At 37.0% G+C, this 24,453-nt stretch overlaps 1 protein-coding gene across 1 annotated transcript in view; it reads left to right on the plus strand.

Annotated features, from left to right (window-relative positions):
* PLPPR4 (phospholipid phosphatase related 4) overlaps window positions 1–24,453 on the plus strand; it is a 31,011-nt gene that overhangs the window by 772 nt on the left and 5,786 nt on the right. Inside the window, exons 2-6 of the mRNA XM_066555216.1 lie at window positions 12,481–12,666; window positions 16,941–17,070; window positions 18,755–18,950; window positions 21,997–22,054; window positions 23,315–23,488. Coding sequence (XP_066411313.1) covers window positions 12,481–12,666; window positions 16,941–17,070; window positions 18,755–18,950; window positions 21,997–22,054; window positions 23,315–23,488 — 744 coding nt within the window. The remainder of the gene's footprint in view (window positions 1–12,480; window positions 12,667–16,940; window positions 17,071–18,754; window positions 18,951–21,996; window positions 22,055–23,314; window positions 23,489–24,453) is intronic.

The following is a 24,453-nucleotide window of genomic DNA, read 5'->3' on the forward strand; positions in this document are numbered from 1 at the left end:
TCACTTAGGTACTTCTGGAAGATCATGTGTAGACACAGTTCAAGCTTAAAGAAACAGTTGTGATGTGGATTTGTTTAACGGCACAGCAGAAAGAGGAAGGTACAAATGTTTTATGGGTTGAGCGAAGTGTTTCATGTGACCCTACTCACAGGGAAGAGAGCCTGAGGTACTTTGAGGTACCTTTGAGGAAACAGATTGTGAAAATAATGTGAAGAACTTAATGGTAAAATGTGATGTAAGTTAACTATACCTGGCATACTTAATATATAAAAATATGAAAATATTAACATAGGGTGAAATATAAAACAAAATGTATTTTCTCTCAAATGCTCTTGAAGAGCTTTGGAGGTTCTCTAAAAGGTAGAAGGGGGTTGGGCTCAGAAGGAATTTTAGGTAACAGTGGTGTGTTTCTGTTCTGTAAGCACCTTGATATGGTCAGCAGCTAACACTAAGCTACACTAACTGGAAAGCTTAACAGAGTCTGGTTATATGGATGCACCAAGTTCATCGTATCCATGTGATTAGGCCTGCTCAAAAAAAGCCCTTTGATGGAAGGTACTTGCTGTGCCATGTATCTTATATTGGCTTTGCACAGGAGGCAGAGGTCAAGCTTGGAGAAGCCCCTAAGAAAAGGTAAGGGGTTCTTCACTCTGTGCTCTCTTTGCTGCTTTGGGAATCCAGACAGGAAGGGAGGTTGCTGTACCTCAGCCTGAGGAGGACTCTAATGCTGGAAATGGTGTAGAGGTCCTGCAAGACACAACAGAACTTGTGCTGTGCTTTGGCCTGCAGCAAGATGGGATGAAATGCAGAGCAACAGCACAAAGTGTGTGCTTGCTGCTCTTGAGAGTTGCCTTATGTAATACTGATTGCATACATATACTTCCCCTAGAAGCTCCGTGCAGCTGTTACAAGGAATAAGGTAAAGGATTCTGTGAGCAGCGAAGAACCTACACTGAGCTCTGCTTACAGCTCCCACATGAGGCAGGCAAGTTCTCCACTCAGGTCTAGACTGTTAGGTCCCTCAGCAAGTCATTCCGAGCTTCATTTAAAAACAGGTAGAGATCTTTTCAACACCCAGTTGCTCTGAGGAGTCAAAGCCTTCAATTAACAGAAAGGTCTCCTAATGAACCTTTAAGACTCCTATGTTATTCAGTCACAGGAGCAGTCAAGAGCCTGTGTGAGCCCTTCCCCACCAGGAGTAATTTCTAATTACTGAACTGCAGACTTACAGCCCTTCTTGAACTGAAAAGTAAAAGCAACATCAAGAGAAAAAACTGATTGCAATACATCCGAACCTAAACGTTGATTAGGAAACTTTTTTTGTGATTTATCAGCCGTGTCCAATTACATAGCATGAGGATTTGAAACCATTTCCCCCTTTTCAGCTGAGGACTCAAATCACTTGGGTGAAAGGGTAACACCAATTCATGTGATTCTTAAAAGAGCATGCAGCCTGTGTCCCCTGTGAACGCCCACTGGATTTGACACATGCGCACCAATTTTAATCAGACTAACGAGAATGCCTTTCTGAAGCTTTGGAGCACAGCAAATTGCCAGCACTACAGCAGCATCAGGGAAAGGACATGACTTAAAATCTCCTGTTGTGATTGGCTCAAACAGAACTAGATTGAGTTGTACTCCATAAAGAGGGATTTATTCAGAGATCACTTAATTGCAATGAGAAGTTTGCAAGTGTAAGGGATAGAGGAGTCACCCAGTGTGGTTGATGGACATTACCATGTAATAAGGATTTCCTTTGTAAGCAGGAGGTAAGGTCCTAATGCAATCCAACAACAGCCAACTACTTAGACCCAAAACTTACCTACTTTAAATAAGGCTTTCTGAATTTTAAAGCTTTTACTTTAATAAATGGATGGTAAGAAACAGGCTTTCAACCTCTTGTCTTTGAATGCTGTCAATTCTTTTATGGTTTTTTTTTCTTTTGGCACTCATCCACTTCTATCTTCCCTCTCCTGTTCATAGAAGACAGTGCCTTCCCTCTCTGAATTGCAACAAATAAAAAACCCATAGCCCATTAAGTTTCCATCTTCAAACAAGAAAAGTAGGGCTCGCTGACATCCACTTTCCAGCAAGACCTATTTAGGAGGTCTAGGCCCAGGGAAAACCACATTTTTTATAAAATACATTTCTAAAAATGTGCTTGTGTGCTTGTTTTTTTCCTCTTGGATGCTAGACAAAAGCATAGACTTGGAAAAAAAAAGATGTTGAGTTGAAAGTTAAATTTTTTTTCAACATGGTAGGAAAGGGATGTATTCATGTTATACAAGTGAAATATATTTTAAAGAGTGAAATGAGTGAAATAATAAATGTAACAACCAATATAATGCAGGCATGCTGAACTTAGAAACAGAAACACACAAACACAGTTCAGACACTAAGGGGTTTCAACTGTTAAGATCCTTAAGAATGTGTTATGAATGAGATTAACTCCAATAAACAAATGTGGTTAGTGGTAGTGACTATCAGGCTTAGATAAAAATATGATTACACAGAATATAGGCAGGCCAGCTGACCTGGAGAAAAGGAGACTGAGATGAGACCTCACAGCTGTCTACAGCTTCTTCACTAGGGAAAAGATGAGGGGCAGGTACCAATCTCTCCTCTCTGGTGACAAGCAACAGGACCCAAGAGAATGACAGGAAATTGTGTCAAGAGAGGTTTAGGTTGGATGTTACACAAACATTCTTCACCCTGAGAGTGGTTGAGCACTGGAACAGCCCCTCAGGGCAGTGGTCACAGCACAAGCCTGACAGAGTTCAAGAAGTGTTTGGACAATGGTGTCAAGCACATGGTGTGACTCTCGGGGATGGTCCTGTGCAGGGCCAGGAGCTGGACTTGAGTGGTCCTTGTGTGTCCCTTCCAACTCATATTCTCTGAACTGATGGATATAATTCAAACCAGCAGGTGTTTCCAACAAAAGAGTTAAAACATAAAACTAACATGCTCCTCTTAAGATCATTAGAGCTATTCTTCATTTACACAGGAAAGGCAAAAGGAGAATCAGGGTAGAGCTTTGAAAGACAGGGAAATGGAAAGAAAATGAAGAGACAGCTTCGAAAAAATGTGTATGGGTCATTCTCTAAAAGCATTAGAGGCAAATAAACGTTATGAAGTAAATCTCAATACGTTTTCAGTTACATGTTATCAAGTTTCATGATTCATAAAGTAACTTGATGCCTTATCCTATGTCTTGTAGGAATATTTTAGAGGTTATTTTAAAGGACTGGTAATAGTTCTGCTTAGCAGAACCTCTGATTAGCACACACTCTTGAGAGCTGAATAATTTTAGATTGCCTTTTGCACACTTACCTGAAGGGCATGGTAATCATCACCATCAGGCAGTTAGGCCTCTTTTATTACTAATTGTGCTTAAAGCATTTTAGGGTTCTGTAGACTGACTCTTCTATGGGTTATCTGAATTTCATTTGCATAGCTGAGAAAGACAAAGATTTCCTTGAAAATTCATAGTCCCTCTGGCCTAGTGGGAATTAATTTTCATGGTAAAAAGTCTACATACCTCTGGGAGATCTTGAAAATGAGTATTCCTGGAATAAGTTTTGGGTTTTGTTAACTGACTTTGTTTTCAGCATATTCAGAGACTATCATTATTGTATTCACTTAGAGAAAAAATATTGATGTCTTGAATTTTAATATCAATCTGAAAAACCTCCAGAGTTATGTAGTTTCCATTCCTGGCAGAGTGGTCACACTTTGGAGTCAGGACAGATAGATTTCTCTCAGTGAAGGAAATAGACTGTCTTTAGTCATGCTGTCCCATTTCAAAAGCTCCTGGTTTAAATTCTGCTCTCATGGAAGTTGCATAAATTTTGCCTTTGACTTCAGTGGCATTACAGCTTCGTCCTGTGCCTAATATGTGGAAATGCAAAAGGCCAAGGTGTTGTCAATCTGCATAACTTGATGCATTTATTCTCCAGCTAAATTGTTTTGCTGTAGCACAGCCTTCATCTGCTGGTTTTGTAACTTCCAGGGACTAAAATTGGAGATATTTTAGACACTGTCCCTTGTGCAGTTGAATTTTCTTCCTTATGTTGTCTTCTAGACTTTGTGTTATGAATGCATATGAATACAGCTTCTTTTTCTACATTTTCCAGAGCTCAGCCAGGCCTTAGTCAGTTTGGAAACACTACTTCCAGTGGTAGAAGACCACTTATTTTCCTTGTTCCCCAAAGGACTTGGAATTCTCACAAGCAGAAAGCACAAAGATCTGTTATCATTGTAGAACTCCAGGCTGCAGAACTCAGGAGATCATGAGACCCCTTGAAATAAGTGCATGTAGAGAATGGCTGCCAAGTCTCAGTAACAGATGCTTTACTTCCTTTTTTTTTCTAACATACACTGAGAGAGCTGGGTTTGAAACATCATTTGAAACTCAGTAGCACTTCTTAGTCACATCTGGAATGCTTTTCAGCTGTTCAGCCATGCACAACCCACAATATTTAAATTACAATGACCCTCAAGTCATGTATAGGTGTGACTGCAAAAGACAAAAAAAAAAAAAAAAATCGGTGGAGTGCAGTGATTGGAATAAGAGAGAGAATAGGCTGTAGGAATAAATCTTTCTTCCTAAGAATAGGATGTTTGGATCCAATGTAAAAATTAAACTGTAATGCTGTGCCTTGGAGGCACAGTGTAGTCCTCTCTAGATTGGTTTTCTGTTATACTTAAATTAACTGGGGGTTGCACCCAACAAAGATCCCAAATGGCAGAAGATGAAATTATCCCTTTGCTACTGTCAAAGAAGCATAGTATTTTCCAAACATATCTTTTTCTTTCAAAAGAGTCAACCATGCGTGAGAGGAGGAGAAGGAGAAATACACTTAGTTCTCTGCTCATTGAGCTGACCTAGTCATGTGGCTGACTCTCAGAAGATAGATGCCACATGTGTTTATAAAGCTGCATTACAGACCAATATCCCCAAAATATTAGGGAGCTATCCAAGACCTGAGGAGGCTGCTATGCATTCAGAGCAGCTATATAATTCATTGGCCAAGTCATCAATGTTGCATTCTCCCTGTCACTTCTGTGCTTGTAGAAAAGTTGTACAGCCTAAACAATACCAGTTTTAGCAGAAGATGCCCATAAAAGAGGAGTGAAAAGGGAGATGTCACACCTGTGCCAAGGCTGTCTTTGGGAAACACATGCAAATGGCACAAGCTAGATGTCCCTTCTGGTTTTGGCTATGTGCTTGGGTGCTGTCATCTTATTGCAGGGGTTCCATGCTGTTATCTCCGTATCAAAAAAGTTTCACACCTTCTTGGTGTTTCTCATGGGCAGCTCCTCAGAGCACTGACTCTTTCTTCTTCACAAAGCAGCCAACTGACTCCAGTTCCCTTCTCACCCAGCCACCCCACTCTTTTACAGCATCTTCTTCTCATTGGTTACAGCTGTGGCCTGTTAAAGTCAGGCCTGTTCCTAATCTTTGATAATTGGCCCAGCTGCAACTCCTTAGGGGTAAGATTACTTGCTACACTATCTTTATTTTCTTATATTCTATCCTCCTATACTTGGCAAGTGTAGAGTTTGAGTATTTCTCAGTGAAAGAAGGCCTTGCTTCCTTTTCAGTTCAGCAACGTCCTCTTGACCTAATACTTCCAGTAGTAAAAAAAGGCCTGAATATGTTGGAAATTAACGGAGATACATTTTTCTGAATTACTACCTCTTCCAAAAATTTATAATTCTACCATCTGTGATCTTCTTTTATAGTTGTTCAAAATCTATTACTCTGAAGTCAAAGTTAATAAAAGCCAGCATATTGTGGAACCTTAACATGCCCAGGAGCTGAGCTATTACAAACATGGTATCTTGTCTGATGGTCCTGTCACTTAAAAGTTCAGTTTGTAGGGAGTTCAGAAGTGGCTAAACAGCACGGGAGGAAGCCACTGGAGAAGGGCACCTACAGGATTAATTTTTTTTTTGTATGTAGGGAAATCAGCATGCTTTAGAGAGTACATGCCTTAGAGAGTACAATAAATTGTAGCATTGTGTAGGGACTGGCAGCTTTGTCCCTTAGACATGGGGTTTTTGAAGAAACTTCTAGCTGAAATTTGGTGACAGACCTGAAAACGACCGCCTTTTGTTGATGTACTGCTGTTCTTGATTTACCATAACATTGCAGCAGAAGCATAAATTTTGTAATCAACAGTATGTGTAATATCCTAAATCTCATTGTATATAGTTATTAATTGATTATAACAATTATTAATATAATTATAATTGATATAATCAAACAATAATAATTAAGATAAGGAGTCATCAATTATGTTTGAAGTCACACCGAAAAGAAATGCATTACTGGTGGTTTTGTGTTTTAAATTTCTGCCTGAAAATTTACTTTAAACACATATATTTAATAGAATATATATAAATATATAATGTAGAAATTTTGTAAAATATTTATAGATTTATAAATATTTTTTATAAATATTTATAAATTTATATTATAAATTTATATTTATATTATATTTTTATATTATTATAAAAATTTTTTTTATAAATATTTTTTTCCCCAAAAATATTTTTGTTGAACAATTTTTATTTTGTTTGTTTCTCCCTGTATAATTGCTGCTTCACATATATTTATAAAAAAAGATAAAAAGAAAAAAGCACTTTTAGGGTTACTGTGCATTCAGCATGACTGAGATTTCTGAAATAAATAGAAATTGTATCACTGATATATCAGCTCTGTTTTAGGTCTTACAGGTACTGAGACTTTTCTTTCAAGATCTGGTAAAATATAAGGATAATTTGAAATTACATTAAGATAGCTGTTGTATTTCCAAAGCTAGACTGTAATTGACAGTCACAAAACAATTAAGTTAAATTCTAAATCCAATGCTGGAAATATATATAACTTAATTTTCCAAAATGGTAATTATAATAGATTTCAAAGACATCTGGGATTTGAAATTCAACTTTAAGTTGAAATTAAATCAAATAGCATTAAGTCTATGAGAGGAAAGACCTTTATATCATGTATCTGTACACAATTTCCACAAAAATTAGACAGTGGTGAGGCACAAGTAGTTTAGAGAAAAGACGAATTCCTTCTAGCTTTGGGCCAGCTGAAACTTGCATCCAAAAAAGGGACAAGGAGCAGCAGAAAGTCAAGTTCAGGCAGAAAAGCAAAAAAGCCTTTATACAGATGGAAGCCTTAAATTTCTGAAAAGACAGAATACCTTCTTTTATAAGCCTGCAACATTTAAGAATTAAGTTTAGAGCATAAAAATAAATCAAAAAATCTCACTTTTCTGTCAAACCAGTCCCCTGCTCTATAGGCATCCCATGCTTAGTGCTCTCTCTTCAGAGAGTCATGGGTTCTCAAAAATGAGAAAATGGTAGAATTTGGCTGATGCCATTTCTTAATAGTGACCTATTCTGGAAGGTGTTCATCACAGTAACGAGCTCAGTATTCATCCCTGTCAGGATAAGAGAAACCTCTATCCTCTTTCCATTCTCTTCTCCTGTCCATTTGAATCTTGCAGCAAGGTACCACAGGACAGCAGCCAGGGTGGCTGAAAGCTGCAGTTGCTGTTAGGAGTTGGCTAAGGAACACCTTGTCTCCTCCAACCCACTACAGCCCTCTTTCTTGTCTCATCCATCTGTTGTGTCTTGTCATTTAGACCATGAATTCCTTGGCACAAGGATCGACATTTATGATAAATTTAATAGAATCTTCCACAATGCACAGCCTTGTCATGGGAACTAAACATAGTTATTAATTAGACCATCCTTCTCTGAAAGACTTGGCTGATATTTTTTCATGCTGGGAAACCAGTGGCATTCATTTATCATCTCTTTGAGGCAATCCTGTTTATTTACTTGATCGCTTACAAAGATTCCCAGTTCCCAGAAAACAAGAGAAACATCAGGAGGCAGTTCCCATACTCAGGAGTCTGTTGCTTGCTGTGGAAGGATTGCAGAACAAGCTAAGAATCTGAGAAGTTCCTGGCCATCCAAGTCTAAAAATTATTTACAAAATACAAAATATCCAGACAGCGTATCAGGCATTCCATAATCCTTTCTTTCAACAGCTGGTCTAGTCATACCATCTTTAGTTTGCATCTGGCAGATCATGTCTTGACTCTCTGAAAGCTACATCCATGCTGCTTCTCTCTTTTCTGCCAACCTTTTATACAGGCAACATCACCATGGGATCTGGGTATAAGTTCATGGTAAGAGAGAACCCTCAGACAGTGCAATTTAGCAAAGCAGAAGTCACATAACTGCAACCTACAAAACAGATTCAGACATCTGAGTACGTGACATTCCATAGCTGAATCCTCACGAAGCCATGAATTTTAAGATGCTATTTTCCTGAAGATAAATAGGGACTTTTTGCTTTGTTAAGTGCTGATGAATATGAGAGTAAAATATAAAACTAGCAGCATACAATTTTAGAGAATTTATAGAAGCCAGGGATTGCCAGGTTCTATCCACTCCAATAGGACATACCTACTAAGCCTTGACCTTCCACTCTTCATTCAGATTTCTGTGATAGCTGTCCGGTGGCTCTTGGCCAGAAGGAAGATTTGTTACATGCCCCATCAGTTCAGAGAAGTTGTGTGCTGCTGAATGCTGCTTTGGTTTGTCCTGCACTATGTAACACAGGAAGTTTTCTCCTTACAACATCTCTGGGTATTTGCATCCTTGTTGAGCTCTTGGGAACAGAGAACATCTTTTCTGATGCTTGGACTATTCCTCACTCAATACAGTAAAAGGTTTTAAAATATTAATAACGTCAATTATTATTAATAGCAAAGTTCTGGGGTTTAATGAAGGCTTTTAACTTAAAGTTTAAGAAAATTGCAAGGAGGGAAAAGACGGAAAACCTCTTTTAAAAAAATAAATAGACTACAAATCAAACTTTTTCAGTAGCTATGCTGATTATCCTTGTGACTTTAAGGCTCTAAGCTGAACAGGGTTTGACCATTTGGGTTAAACTTTAAATTTACAGGTCTAAATTAAAAGCTAAACAGGCATCTTTTTCCCTTATCCATCCAAGGAAGTAAGAGTATAAAGACTTATTAGTCAGGATTAGTCAAGAATTGACGTTGGGGGTTTTATTATTCTAATTAGGAACAGGAAAATTCCTATTCCATTTTGTAATTAAAACAATACACATTCTACCACCTAATTATATTTGACATTTTCAAGGTGTTGGGCGCCGAAGTCTATAATTACAGAAATGCTGCTGCCTTAAGCAGAACTCTCCATAAATATTCATATATTAAATAGTCAGTTATACTGTTTAGAAGACTTTAGAAACATTTGCCTTTTTCTTTTTATAAATGTGAGACTTGTAGAAGACATATTTTATATTTGTATTATTAAAAAGATGGGAATAAAAATGTTCTTTGGGATATGACATACTGTATATAGCAAATTGACTACAGACTTAATCATTAGTATTGTAAGCAGTTATGTCTGAGGTTCATAATCCTTTAGAAGTATATATTTTCTTTAGCAGGACAGATAATTACAGTCAGAAATAATACAGGAGTCCTGTACTGAAGTCATAAGACAGTAAAATGCAATTCCTTAAATTCCTTGATTTTTAAATTAATAATAGAGTCACAGCTTACATACAGTAGTTTAAAGAAAAAGTTATTCACTACCTTTTATTTTAGTGTTCCACAATAAAATACCACTTCAAATATTGCCTATTTTTGATAGTTGAATACTGCCATTTAAAACAGTTGCCTGTCTAAAAATACTGTGATCCAAGTAGAGTTTGCCTTGTGGCTAAAGCATACAGTATTGTTCAAGAAGAGGCTTTCCCTTCCTGATATTGGAGAAATGGAAAAATATTGAAGATGAAACTCTGAATGTAAGGTGTTCCATGAGTGGGCCTTCTCTGTGTTTCTGTTTTGGGAAATTAACCTTTGGGGACATCTTGATAAAAGGGCATAATTTCTCAAAAGAAGGGACAATAGGTATCTGCTTGTTTTGTCCACTTAGCCCACTGAAATAAGTTTGTGTCCTGTTGTAGGGTGCTTTGCCCAATGGGACCTGGACCCTGACTAATTCATTAAGTATGACTTTCAAATAGTTATTAATAGAGGACGTTGCAAATGTTTCAAGAGTTAAATGTAGTACAGAAGGGAAGTTGAGAGCTCAAATGCTGTGCAGAATTTCAATGTCCTAGCAAGAGCAGCACAGAGTTAGTGCAAGCTCTCTGCACACCAGGACAGGGTACACTGTGGCAGCCTTTGGGTCCAAAAGCCTATGCCAATCAGCAGGATCTCTGTGCAGGCAGGTGTTGAGAGAAGGCCACCCAGTTCCACAACAATCTAAATTATTCCCAGAGTATGAAGATATCAGGGAAGGCCTATTTCATCCTACACATCTGTGTAATGACTGGAAGCAGACTAGCCCATGCTGACAGATCATGAATGTTTGCATTATGGTCAATCAGGCTGCATTCAGCACAAAGTGAGGATTATATGTATTTTATATATATATATATATGTAATAAAATACATCCTGCTAAAGAACTGGACTTCTTCCTGTGATGGGCAAGAAGCAGAACTTAATTTAGTGACATTGTATGTAATTACTCCATACATATATACATATTTCTGTCAGATTATACAATAGTTATATATTATGTATTCACATAATATGTATTACATATTTTTTATGTTATATGCTGTACATAATATGTATGTATGGTATAGTATGTGAGTGCAAATAGGGATGTGGTTGGGTTAGACATATATATATATACATATATATATATATACACACACACACACATACATACATACATATGCACACTATTTACTGAAGCAAACTTCCTAGATGCCTGGTCTTATTTCTGTAATGCTCACAGCACTTAAGAATGCCCATCCATATTTCTTCCCTTTGTACACAATCACAGCCTCTATACTATGTGATATTACAAGGCAATCAAGGTGAACACAGATTTAACCAGACAAGCAACATTCTTTCGTTCACCACCCTCTTCAGATTTTGCTTGTAAACTTTGAAGACAAAATTCACCCTTTTCAAATCAGCAAATCAAAGATAAGCTGTTCTTTTTTTAAAAAACTCTCATATTAAAAGATGTTTCGATCAAATTTAGCTGGAACCCTCCTTCTTTAATCACCCAGAATTACAGTTTATGCACAAAGAGCCTGAATTTTATAAGCTCAGTGCTTATAAAACTGAAAATTGCATGTTAATGCAAGAAACCATTGTCCCTCTGCCATGTAGAGCAGATTTTATTCATAATTTTCCCCAAATGCACATGGGTCCCATTTTACCTCTGCTTTCATATTGCAATGTAGAATGGGATAAATGACAACGATTTTAAACAATCAGTTCTATTTGTAAATTTGAATTGGAGATTGCAAAAATAATATAATTTAAGTACGCTGAAAATTCTTTTAGGATAATTGCTGTTTCTCCTAATCTCAGGTGCTGTTAACCATAGGTACCTTCATTGCAGGACAGACAGAAGGACTCCTTGCATCTCAGTGGCAGAGCAGGAAGTTGTTTTGATATTGCCTTGTTTGTGAAGGACTCTGGAAAACAATAAACAAAAAGTGTTTCTGAGTGTTTACTAAGGAGGATGCAGAGAATAATCCCATCCTGCTGCTCACCTCTGAATGCCTCAACGCCCATCTGCCAGGGCAGCAAGGCTGTTCTCTTTGTTCACTTATAAACCAACAGCTTTAAAATGCCTTTTTGCTATATTTTCTGTTAAATTACTTCCTTCCACAGAGATTTAGTGCTTTAAGGAGCTCATGGTCAGCAGAGGTGAATTTGGGCTCCAAGAAGGGCCAACTTTGCTCTTAATAAATTAGTGGAAGTAATTGCAAAGGGTTAGATAACTAAAAAGCTAGAGGATAAAAGAATTGTGAACCATAGTCATCAAGATTCTAAACAGACTGAATCTTGCCAAAGTTAATTGCTTTTTTGGTAGAATTGGGAAATAGTTGTGCATTATCACATATTTAGATTCTAGGGAAGGACTGGATACTGGTTTTCATTAACTATTACTTTGAAACTTAATGCAAAATGGCTTTGATGTAAAGACTGTCATACATGACAGAGAGTTGCTAAAGGACCAAAAAGGGTGATTGATGAACAGCAGAGTGCTGAGGCCCCCACATGGGAGACTGCAGTCCTGATACTTTCCTAAAAAAAAAATTAAATCAAAGTTTTTCTATTAATGATTCATAGATGAAATTATATGTGCTAAAGATTGGGCTGGGTGTTTTGACTAGCTTGGTAGACAGCAGGGTTATTGGTATCAACTGAGTAGTACCATATCTCCAGAGAATTAATTATTTAGAGATAGTAAAGAGGCATGACAAGGAGCAGTGAGCTATAAACAACAAACATCAAAGAGATTTATTAACAGACTATGTTGTCTTTGCAAAAGCATTGCTATTCCATTTCCAAACAGTAATTTGTTGCTTTCTTCTCTTCTAGTTGCCCATACTTGCATCTTCTGTTGTTAGCCTCTATTTTCTTGAACTTACTGATGTCTTCAAGCCAGTTCACTCTGGATTTAATTGCTATGACAAGAGTTTGAGTATGCCATACATTGAACCTACACAAGAGTCTGTTCCCTTCTTGATGTTGCTTAGTCTGGTTTTTGCTGGACCATCAATTACGGTAAGTTTGAAGTGCTAATGTCACTTAATAAAGATTTTGAACAGAGTTTCAGTTGGGATAAAGAAAATAACTCCTTTGGTTTCAGTTAGGCTGTAGAGTGTCATGCAGGTTAGTTTCCTTAGGATTTTAAATTCATGTTTCATTCTTCTGTAACAAAAGGAGATACACTCCTTATAACATTCCCTGTAGCACTTCATCTACTCTCATTGTCTTGATGGTGGGCTTTAATGTTAAGAAACAGCATCTACAGTTGGATGAGAATAGCTTGAATCATTCTGTTACGCTGTACAAATATTTGAACCTTTACAGACAGGACATCTCCATAATCTCAGATATAGCAAAAATCATCAAAAATGCAAGACTTTTTTTTTTTTTTGAATGCAAGCCTTTCACAGCCCTGAACTTGCCACTTTTGTTAGAACTAGCTTTATTCAGAAAGAAGGTATATCAATCTTGTCAGTGAACTCAATTACATTTTCCAAAAAAGCACTGAAACACCTCTAAATTATAAGTTAGTCATTAAGAGCAGGCAAAAGTGGGCTGGTTTAATCATTCACCCAAAGGGAGGAGATGATTTCAACAGAACCGAAATATCCTGTCAGAATGAGCAGCTGGGTCAGTATTTTACATAAAAGAAAAGCAGAAATTGTCTTTATATATATAAATTCATTTTGTCTGATTTTAGTAGTTCAGATAGGAGCCTTATTTCTCACACCACTCCTGTCTGGAACATGGAGAGACAAATTCACCTTGAGTGGGTGATTCTCTGCACCTAAAGAACATGATCGACCTTTTGAAAGGATCTCTTCTTCCCCCTGACAGCAATGACTATGCATCTCAGCAAGGCACTTCTCTAAGGCCAGCTGCAAATATAACTCTGCTTCTAGCTCCTCTTAATTTCCTTAACTTCAATCAGTTAATTCTTTTAATTATACTGTCCAGTTTACAGCTACAAAATCTATAAAATGTGATGCCTGTATAAAAATTATCAAGTGCTGTTCTCTCTTTGCTTTCCAAAATGTTCTTTCTTTATTTGTCTTTTTTTTTTTTTTAACTGAACAGTTCTTACTGCATTTGGTTTCCGTTGCTTTAGAAACCATTTTTGAAGGATTTTGCACAGCCAGCAGGCTAAAAATTGTACATTTAGGAACTGGGAGCTAAGACTCTAAGTGATCCTGGTGCAAATGATTTTTGCACCAAATACTACGATAAAAGCAAAACATTAGGACTGGGGTTTGGCTGCGTTTCTTAAGTGTTTCTGCTGAGAACAAACTGGACTTTTCTGAAACACCTATAGAAGAAATGTACCTAGGCTTACTTGGGCCCCAGTAGGTGGGAAAACCTGGCTTTTACTTGAGAGAGTTTCTGCTAAGCCTAGGTAATATCAAACACCTTAAATCAGGATAAAATATGCCTTTTTAATTATATATTATTTGTTAAGGGCTTTGATTATAATTCAATTCTTTCATCATTGCATGGAATTTTGCAATAGAAAATGTTATTCTTGCTTGAATCATTCTACCAGCAGTATAGAAAATTAATCAGAAGCATAACATGTGAAGAACTCAAACCCATACTTGAGCATGCCTATAAAAAAGAAAGTTTGCTAAAGAAAGTAAATCCCAAAGCTTCAAAGTACAACTAGCTAAAAGCTGCAAGCCTTGGAAGATATAGTTCATTTGTATTGGTGTGAGCATGAATGTGATACCTGTGTTGGTTACAGGCTGGGCAGTGACAGTGCAAAATACACAACCTCATTCAGTCATACCGAAGGCATTGACTCCTTATTATTTGATACAACTTTAGAATTAAGGAACTAGGAGACATTTCTGTCCAATCCTTCCCTTTTCTTTGGAAAAATAGGCCAGTGAAGCTCAGTGTAAATAGATTACAATTGTGCCATTGTCATATTGTAGAGTTTAGCATTTTGTAAGTTAGTTTTCATAAATATTTAAATTGATTACACACTTCATAAAACCTGTAAAAGATAGAAAAGAAAGCATGAGCTGTTTGAGGAATTGAGGATCTCCAATAATGTTGCATATCCTGGCCTCTGTCCACACTTCAGGAACTTACTGCAGTATGAGACAGAAGCTCAGCAAGACTCAATAAAATACAGGTGTGATTAAGCCACATTTTAAATATTATCAAACAGTGTATATATAAGAACAAAAAGGAAAAAAAAAGTGTGTGTGGGGAGCAAGACAAGAAAATTCCAGTGTCAATCCCTCTTTAAAACCCTAAATAAATATTAGAATAGGATTTTTTTCTATGTTAATTTTGTTCATATAATACTTTTTCCAAGACTGGAGAACGTATATAAATCCATTCACTTTAGAGTAATTTTTTATACAAAAAACAAAAATCTAACATTTTATGACTTCTTTTCCCAAGCCACTATTACACAAGGCTTGTGTTTGGCTTTGGGGCTTTGCATTTTGGTTTTTCTCTTTGGGCTTTTTTTCTCATTATTAGTAAGTAGAAAATGCATTTTAAAAGGTCTGTTCTGTAGCCCTGAAGGGTTACAGAAAATAACTACCTGTATTATTGACATATGTCTTATAGCTTATGACAGACATGAAATTTTGTATATGTATTCAAAAACTGCAGGAGACTTCAGTGTGGAACACCTGGACTTGAAGAAATTATCAAGATAGATATTTTATGTCTGGACCATAGATACACCTGGATTGCAGCATTTCACCTGGATTTCAATTTGCTTCAAAGAACTCTGAGTCTGATTCTCTGATAGATTTTCACTCTAGTTACCCATTCAGAAATGTTAGGACCAGTTATTTAATCGTATCAGTGAAGGTTCACACTTTTATCAGCCACTGACTAAAAACCTGTTTAGAAGAAACAATGTCCTTTCCAACAGAGATCACTAGGACATCAGATCACATTGATTTGGGAAATGAATTCTCAAGGACAGAAATTCACTGCTGGCAGTTTCACTCCTACTGCCCATTCTACTCTGGGAGTTTTTTCCTCTGGAAATGCCAGCCTCTGAATTTTCTTTACATGGGCCTTGTTGTTTTTTGCTCTATCACACAAGGTAATCCATCTGTCTGGTGTTTTCCCTGTACCAGACCATTCCCTAGAACTTGGCTAAAAACTGTTACAGTTTTTCTGAGTTTTAAGTTTTGAATACTACTAGTTTCTCTGGGAAGCTTCAGCAAAAACTTGATCAAATATAGACAGATAATAGTGGCCATAGTTTTCAGCTAATTAGAATTCCTTTACCGATGTTTTTTCCATGTCATAGGAGAACCTTCACTACTTCGATCTTCCTGGTCAAGAAATTTCAATTTATTAAAACTTTAGCTAATAAAGAATTAGACTAAGCTTTTCCACTTTACCTGACTTTTCCTAGGGTGGAAGTGTTACTATAGACAAATAGCACCAGCAATTACAGCAGATTCAGCATAATTCAGATGCTTTGGCATCTCATTGCATTATAAGCTTTGTGCATTGCATGGATTAGTATTCACTGCAGCTGTGGATAGGCAAAGTGACTCTTCTTTTGCTGGTGAGAACTGCCTCATTAATTGCAATATTTCAATCCAACCCTTACTCTGAACTCTGTACAAATCCTGGACAGAATTCAAAATAGTCACACTACTGAAGAAGGAAAACAATAAAATCTGAGGCTGAAGATGTATAAATGTGTCTGGATTTTCCAGCAAGCAACATCATTTTTTATTTATATTCCTTTTAAAAACTCTTGTCTAGGGTTTTGGTCATAATCTGTTTTGCTTGGTCTGTTGCAAGGGTCCATAAGGACAGAACTTTTTCTGCTGCTGTGGATCAGGTTAAAACCCAAGCCAAATTAAACAAATACAGAAGAACAGGCTGTCCCATAATTAGAAGCTGCTCAGGATTGCTAGGCCTGTGGCCAAGACTGAATGCTAAACCACTTCAGGAGCACTAAGATATTGCAGTGGCTCTGGATTATTTTAGAGGCGATATTTTATAATTATTGCTTTTTTATTGTGGAAGCATCAAGTTTCAGCTGTAGATCAAGGCCTGGATACTACTGAGCACTATATACCGTATGCCATTTGCATTTAATTTCAGGGCCATCTTCTTGTCTGCCCTCATTCAGGCTAAGTTGCATTATTTTATGTTTACATATTGATATAAATCTTTTAAGGTTGAGTGCATGTCAGTGGATGACATTGGTTTTGTTACAGTTATATTACAGCCCTTTAAATTCAATCAGGATCTTCCGAGTAAGTGCTGCATTCAATTTAATGGCTCCTTTGTCATTGCAGATAATGATAGGAGAAGGAATTCTCTACTGTTGCCTGTCCAAAAGAAGAAATGGGATTGGAACAGAGGCCAATATTAATGCAGGAGGATGCAACTTCAATTCTTTTCTTAGAAGAGCTGTCAGATTTGTTGGTGGGTTTCAATTGTTACTCCCAAAAAAGAACTTTCCACATACATTCAGTTTTCACCATGCAGGTTTGCTTCTCTGAAACAGCCTTTCAGAACAGTGCAGATCTGTCACTAGGACAGATCTGCTAGAAAACATGGGAAGAAACTCAGACTGCAACAGAGCAGCCCCATACTCAGTAATGCAGCATCTACGCTTTCCATTTCCCCTTTCCTCTCCTGTACTATTGTCAGTATTTCTAAAAGAGTAATTTTTTTCCTTCCCTGCCCACCTTGAGCTGGCTGCTTTTTAATGATCTCAGTGTATAGCTTCCCCTGCCTGTCTTCAGTGCATGATAAGGATTCAACCCACCTGTCACAGTATTCAGCATGACAGTGAAAGCTTGTCAGAAACTCTCAGTAGGTTTGACATTCTTTTTCTGGAATGTGTTTATCTGCCTCTCAAAAAGGGCTAGAATCTGGCAACTTAAATGATGGAGGAACATGTCACATTCTTTCATTTTACTTTAATTGCCATTTATAAAAAACTTCACTTTGAAAGGTAACTGGACTTTGATCCCCTTCTTACAGTTACTTTCCTCTCCCAATGAGTGGCTAAAGAAAAGGTTTCCTCTGTTTCAGAAATCTTTCATTAGAGAAGGCAGCCTAGGCAAAGACAACCAGCAGGACAGCAGACTGAAGACCTGGTAGAACAACTGTTCCCTGGGTTTTGGTAGTCTGGCAAACAGGGAGATAGTGGCAAGTGAGGTTGTGCAATCTATGACCAGTAAAGCTTCATAAGAGCAGCAGTGAGGAAGAAAGCAGAGGCTTTGTGGATTACACCATGAGCAAGGAGGACTGTAAACATACCCCACATCCACTTCTCCTGTTTGGTATCACCAAGGAAACAAAGACACATGAATTTCATCCCAAATTCCCACTCTGATTTTGAAGTTTTTTTCATATTTTAATGGCTTTAACATTCTTTCAATTTTAGGATGAAAAGTAAATTTATCTCTATGAATAAAAGTAGGGAATTATAGGTAAATCTTTAGGAGAAGAGCAGTTGAAAATGTTCAGTAAAGCAATTACATTACTTCAATTCTCTTGTGAATTATTAATCAGTCTGAAGCATTGATCCCTTCTGAAATAGACTTAAATATTTGGATTAGTGACAGGGACACAATACTCAAGAAACATCAGAGGAGTGAAGGTAGCCAAAGTTATCACCAGCTGATGATTCTGTGGTAACAAAAAGAGAACAGGTCTTCAGAGCAATGATCTAATGGGCAGTTGTCCATACTCCTAAAAGCCTGTCTTCCAGTGGGAAACTCCATGGACTGGATAAGCACATATGCTCTCAAATAGTTGGCTACTCTTTAGTTAATTCAGAAAAATTCTTTCCAAACTGAAGCAGCTCCAGTGTAGCACTCTTTGATGAAAAGATGTTGGAGGACATCAGGACATTAAAACAAAATTTTAAGTATCAACGGGAAGAAAACAAGCATAAACAATTCTAATTTTTATATTAAAGAATTCAACTTTGCAATAAGCCTTTGTTCTGCATTTAAATTCTCTTATTCTGCATTTAAATTCCCTCAAATCCAATAAAAAAAAGCCATCAGAGCTCTGTTGAATGTAGTTTGCACTATTAATCAACCTAATTAATGCATATTATATAATTAACAAGCTCTGTTGATTTCTTTCCTAGGTGTTCATGTATTTGGTCTTTGTGCAACTGCTCTTGTTACTGATATTATACAGCTATCAACAGGATATCAGGCCCCATATTTCCTGACTGTTTGCAAGCCTAACTATACATCCTTAAATATATCTTGCTCAGAGAATTCTTATGTTGTGGAAGATATTTGCTCAGGAGCTGATCTCAATATTATCAACGCTGGAAGGTTGGTTCTATTCTTCAGTGTATACATTTTTAAGTATTCATTTTATTTTTTATTTTCTGTCCCAGTTTCAAGATTTTTTTCCATCTACTTAAAGTCTCTGATTTAAAGGTGAATGCATAAATGTCTATTTAGTGATGTTCAATTTTCTCCATAAAGGTATTTGTCTAGCAGTGGGCTTTGGAAGACCTTGTCAGGTTCCAAAGCAGTCATTAGCAGCTGTTCTGCTCCCTCACAGGAGGCAATTTCCTATAAATTTATCACTATGTATAGCTTCTACTGCTGTTGGAAGTGGTATAGGAACAGAGTAAGTTCCCTGTAACAGGCAGGGGAAGAAGTCTCCCAAGTGTTTGGTCTGAGACCTCTGTATAACATACATTGCAGCTTGGATGTTTGGGAGTTGTTGGATAAGTTTGTTTTCTGTTTCTCTAATTATTTTTTTTTATATAAACGGCATTAAAAAGTATCTTTTTTAAAGGAAATACCACAATAGTACAAAGCAGTGTGTTCCCAAACCAATCTTTTCTTGCATGGTATTTCTAACTGGTTTTTTTCTCTCTTTCCCCATAACCATTTGCTGATACTGGCATATTGCCAATGAAGCCTGATGCTTGCAAGCAGTGTCTTGCAACTGCATGGTGTCCCAGGGAAATCAGGACATGATTACATAGGAGCAGGCAGGAAAAATTTCACAATTACATCTCATTAATTTCATTATCTCAAATATGATGTCTACTGCTTTGAATTGACTGCCTGTAGCCATTCCAAAATCACCAATCACTCCTAAGTTTAAATACCATCACTTCTAAAAAGCCAGTGAAATTAGTTGAAACATATTAAGACTAAGCAATCAGGTTTGGGGTGTTTCTGTTTCCCTAGAAAAACAACCATGTATTGATATCTCAAAGTTATTCCCATCATAGAGGATACATTTGGCTATCTCTAATATTCTGGCACTACCCAAAAATTATCCTTAATTCAATTTTATTGCATTTTTTCTTTTTTATTTGTTATTTCCTTATGCCAGTCTCAACTTTACCAGAGCAAGCAGCACTTGCTACTGGTTCTTCAGTAGCAAGTGCTAATTCCTTCAGTCACCTATGTAGAAACTATGGTATAACTTCTACAGTACAGGAAGTTAATTTGACTTCAATAATTTCAGTTTGGAAGGAACTTGTTCTGAGTTTGCTAATGGCCTTCATTTTTGATTTGTACTTCCCAGAAACTTTGGCTCCAGAAATTTGCCTCTGGACTGCTGTATGAAAAGCATAGAGAGCAGCACATAATTATCCAACTGATTACATCAAATCATTTTTCTGCAACATCCCAAAATATCCAATGGTTCCTTTTGTCCATCTTTTTCTCTATTATCTTCACAGAGCCTTTTCAATCACTTTTGTTCAGCTCTCTAGTGAGGTCTCTGTCCTCTGTCATCTCTGATGTTCTGACTCAGTGTGACTCTCTCTCTCTCTCAGTAGGACTCTCATTGTTCCCCCACTACACATCCTCATGCATGAGCATTTAGAGTGATACACTGTCATCCAAGTTCAGGACATGTTTTCTTTGAGACCTTTGTTCACCTTTTCAATACAGAGCCATACAAAAAGGCTACATATTTTTAGCTGGAGTTATTTTAATTTGAGATTAAAAGATAACAAATAGAGGAAGAAAAGCAGTGACACCATTAGAGAGTACTGAGAGTGCATTTAGTCTGTTTGCCCTGAAAGCATGTGAATAAAAAAGAGAACAAAAAGAAAATTGACTGTGCCATTGTGACACACCTTATATACTATTAAAATGCCATCAAATTAAGGTTAAGTGCTAGAAAAGTTCATAAGACTCAAATATAAACATTAGCTCCACAGAGATGCTAAATAGATTTCTATTTCATTAAAGAATACTATTTGTGAAAGATTTGTTCAAGGAGGTCAAAAATAAGATGAAGAAGAATTTATGTCTGTCTTTAGAAATGCAAAAGGAGCCATGCAGATTTCATCTTGGCCAGAGTCATGAATCTGCTGGAGCCATAGGCTCAAATTCAGGTCAGCAGAGTGGCATTTACACTGAACTACATGCACATTTTTAACTGCCAATTAATTATGTAGAACAGACACGGCAAAATGCATAGGAAAGAAATTTAGAAAGCAGACTCTGCTGCTTTGCAGAACAAATGTTTGTCTAAAGTTAAAGAACTGTGTTTCAGTCTCTGCTATTTTAAACTAGCTCACTCAGGTGTTGCTAGGAAATTGACTGTACTGGAGCCCAGTTAGGGTGGCAAGACCCCCATCTGTGAAGCCAAATTATAGTTGAATTTTTTATCCCAAGCTGAGCTTTCTCAGGTGAAAGTTCTGTTGTGACTACAAGGTAGACATGCTCTTCTTCACCAAGACATGCAGCATGTTACATTGCATATCTATACCATCAAAATCTTCACTGTATCTGACTCATTCCTAGAGCTCAGAGGTCACAGACTTTTTTTAGGGCTTCTGTGATCTCGATGTCCACTGCAGAATAGGAATTACTGAATTCAAACCAAGCTTTTTTCTCTCTCTACTATGTAAAAACCTCCTTCGCATTCACATCACTTTTCTTTAGTTGTTTTTAGAGAATTGAAATGGTCCAGTCCACATCATTCAAGTCTCCAGGTTTTCACTGGGAGCAGAAGGCCCTCAGCAATATCAAGAGCAGACCTAATATTGTCTACTGTCTCAAGAGTTTGGACATGTTTTCATTTATTCTCTTTCTCTGGCCATCAAGAAGGGGCCCAGTAATTCTTAAAATACCCTCCCTATGTTGTTGTTCTCCATTAAGTTCTGTCATGATGTAAAGTACTGTTTTGTTTTTTTTTTAATAAACCTATAGACATAGCAAACAAAGATGTAGTTTGCCTCTCTCTGAGAAAAATGTCACCCAATGACAAATGTTACCGATAGATCACATATTGCTTAGGAAGTATAAGATGGCTATGCTGCTCAGTGGTTTTTTTCAATGAGCACTTGCACTGTGCATTTGAACTGAGAAGTATAATTTGAGTGTCCTTTCTTGGCAGAAAGTCATTCCCTTCTCAACATGCCACCTTGGCAGCCTTTGCAGCAGTGTACATTTCGGTGAGTAACCAACTCTGTTCAGTTTCATTTATACAAGACAAAAGTCAGAAAGTAATTTGCTGTATATTGTAAAATTATGTGTTGCCTGGATATCTTAGATGGATGGATGGATGTTTTTATCCTACTAATCTGAAAGCAAAATAAAACTACTGATAAAGCTGGTTTTATTGTAGCTATTAAAGAATAAGGAAAAGATTCAACTGCTTCATATTCTTTTTTAAGAAGCAAACAAAAGTGTTATGTTAAAGTATGTTTAATGCCTCATATTATCCTCATATAAAATGCAGTGTTTATCTGTCTCACAGAGTGATACTTTAACTTACCAGTCAAATTAACTGTTATGTATGCTGCCTTTTCTTTGTTGCTATCTTCACTTGATTTGCTGCTTTTAAACTTGAGGTACTAAGGGCCATACCTTGATGTGATGTAGTTTGATTTCACCTCCAGAGATTTGCAGCATGGATGAAATGGCACAATCACTCCCAGAGGCCTTCAAGGTGTTACTGCAAAGTGAATAAAACCCATCAGTCAGTAGCAGAGAATTGTGGCACATGCTGCAGCAATCACAGATGATTTTGCACTTCTGAGCAGTAACATTTTTTCAGTATGGCCCACGATGTCTGCACAATAGACAATTTACTTGAAGTTTAAAAAGTAATTCCATCACTTGTGCTGTAAAAGTCAGAGGCAAACAACAGTAACAACCAGTTAATGACATTAGATAATAGTATTGTGCATGTACTGGGAGCTTGTCAGTATTTATTCTGCCCAGAGAAAGGCCAGAATTTGGAATAACGCTGATGAACCACCTCCACTTAATTTTTGTAACCTCCCTGAAATTATGCCTCTCAGTTGAGAAATGGCTCTCTAAAGCATCTGGTGGCAGTTTTGTTGGAACAGGTTACTGCGTTCATCTGGCATGACATCTGGCTTCTGTATTTCACAAGTGGTGGCTCCTTAGTCACATTTATAGAACACTTAGGTGCTGATTGGGAACAGTACTGAGGCATAAAATACTTATCCTAATTGATGTCAATTAGCAACACTGCTTATGTTTCTGAAAATCCATTCCTTGTGATTTCAGATCTTTCTGCAGAAAGTGAGCAAATTTTAACAGGGCTGTAAAGTAAAATTAAATGGATTACTTGTAATATTACTGTGTACTAGTGATCTATATATAAAAGAATATATATATATTAGAATATATATTAGAATCCTCTTAGGTATTTCAACTGCTTCTTTATTTCTTTCTTTTTCAAGATGTACTTCAATTCTACATTAACAGACTCCTCAAAACTTCTTAAACCACTCTTGGTCTTTGCCTTTATCATCTGTGGAATTATATGTGGTCTGACTCGTATCACCCAGTATAAGAATCATCCAGTTGATGTTTACTGTGGCTTTCTCATAGGAGGAGGAATTGCTCTCTATTTGGTAAATATAATAGTCATGGTTAAGTTTAAAAAAATTAAACTTATAAGGCTGGAATAAGAGTACTGGTTATTTTTATGAAAACTTACCATCATGCTCATATGCCATAAGTATAAATAATGTCAATATGTGTTGAAAATGATGAATTAGGGATAATGACTTTAAAAGCAAAAAGGAAAAAGCAAATAAGTATTTCAATGTAAAGTTCCATAACAGTGCATAAAGCAGAATATAATCATCTGGCATTGTATACAGAAATGGTTCTAACTTTATGGGCTTTATTAAATACTTAAAAATACTCATCTCTTCTAATCCACACTTAAAAGCATAACACAAGAAAAATATTTGATTAATTGGTATTTGTTGCTGACCTGAGTTGATATTGACAGTGTCTGCTTTATGATCTAAAAAAATTATTGAATTAGTATGAGCAACTCATCTGTGTGAATTGCTGAATCTGCAGGGAATTAAAGGCAATATTATACACTTGTCATTCTTTAGAGTTCTCAGGGAAACCGTGCAGGGGAAAAAGGATGGTGAAATCAGGTTATTCCTATGCTTTTCCTATGTACTGTGTCAAAAGAGATGGAGCACCTTGGAAGGGTCCTGTAAGGAAGCATGTAGGTCATACCTGTCAGTAGGAAGTTCATCAAGCATTTACTTTTGCTTGCTGCTCTCAGTATGTCTCCAGCAGGAATTTGCTGCCCTGGCTGCTCAGAGAGCAACACAGGTGCCTGGGAGCAATCAGAGCTTCTGCTGACACCACTGCTTGAGTGTAGGCAGATGAACAGAAGAGGCTTAACAGGCAGTGGGATGGTTTTACCCCCAAGAAGTCAATGATGAATTTTACTGTAATACTAAAATAAGTTCATTTCCTGACCCCCTTTTTCCTGTGATAACATAAGCTCACCTACCTGCAGATGGTCAGTGAAGGTGACCAGGGAAAAATGGCTTTCACAGTGGCAGAA

Source organism: Molothrus aeneus, chromosome 9, assembly GCF_037042795.1.
Source record: "Molothrus aeneus isolate 106 chromosome 9, BPBGC_Maene_1.0, whole genome shotgun sequence".
Taxonomy (NCBI): Eukaryota; Metazoa; Chordata; class Aves; order Passeriformes; family Icteridae; genus Molothrus; species Molothrus aeneus.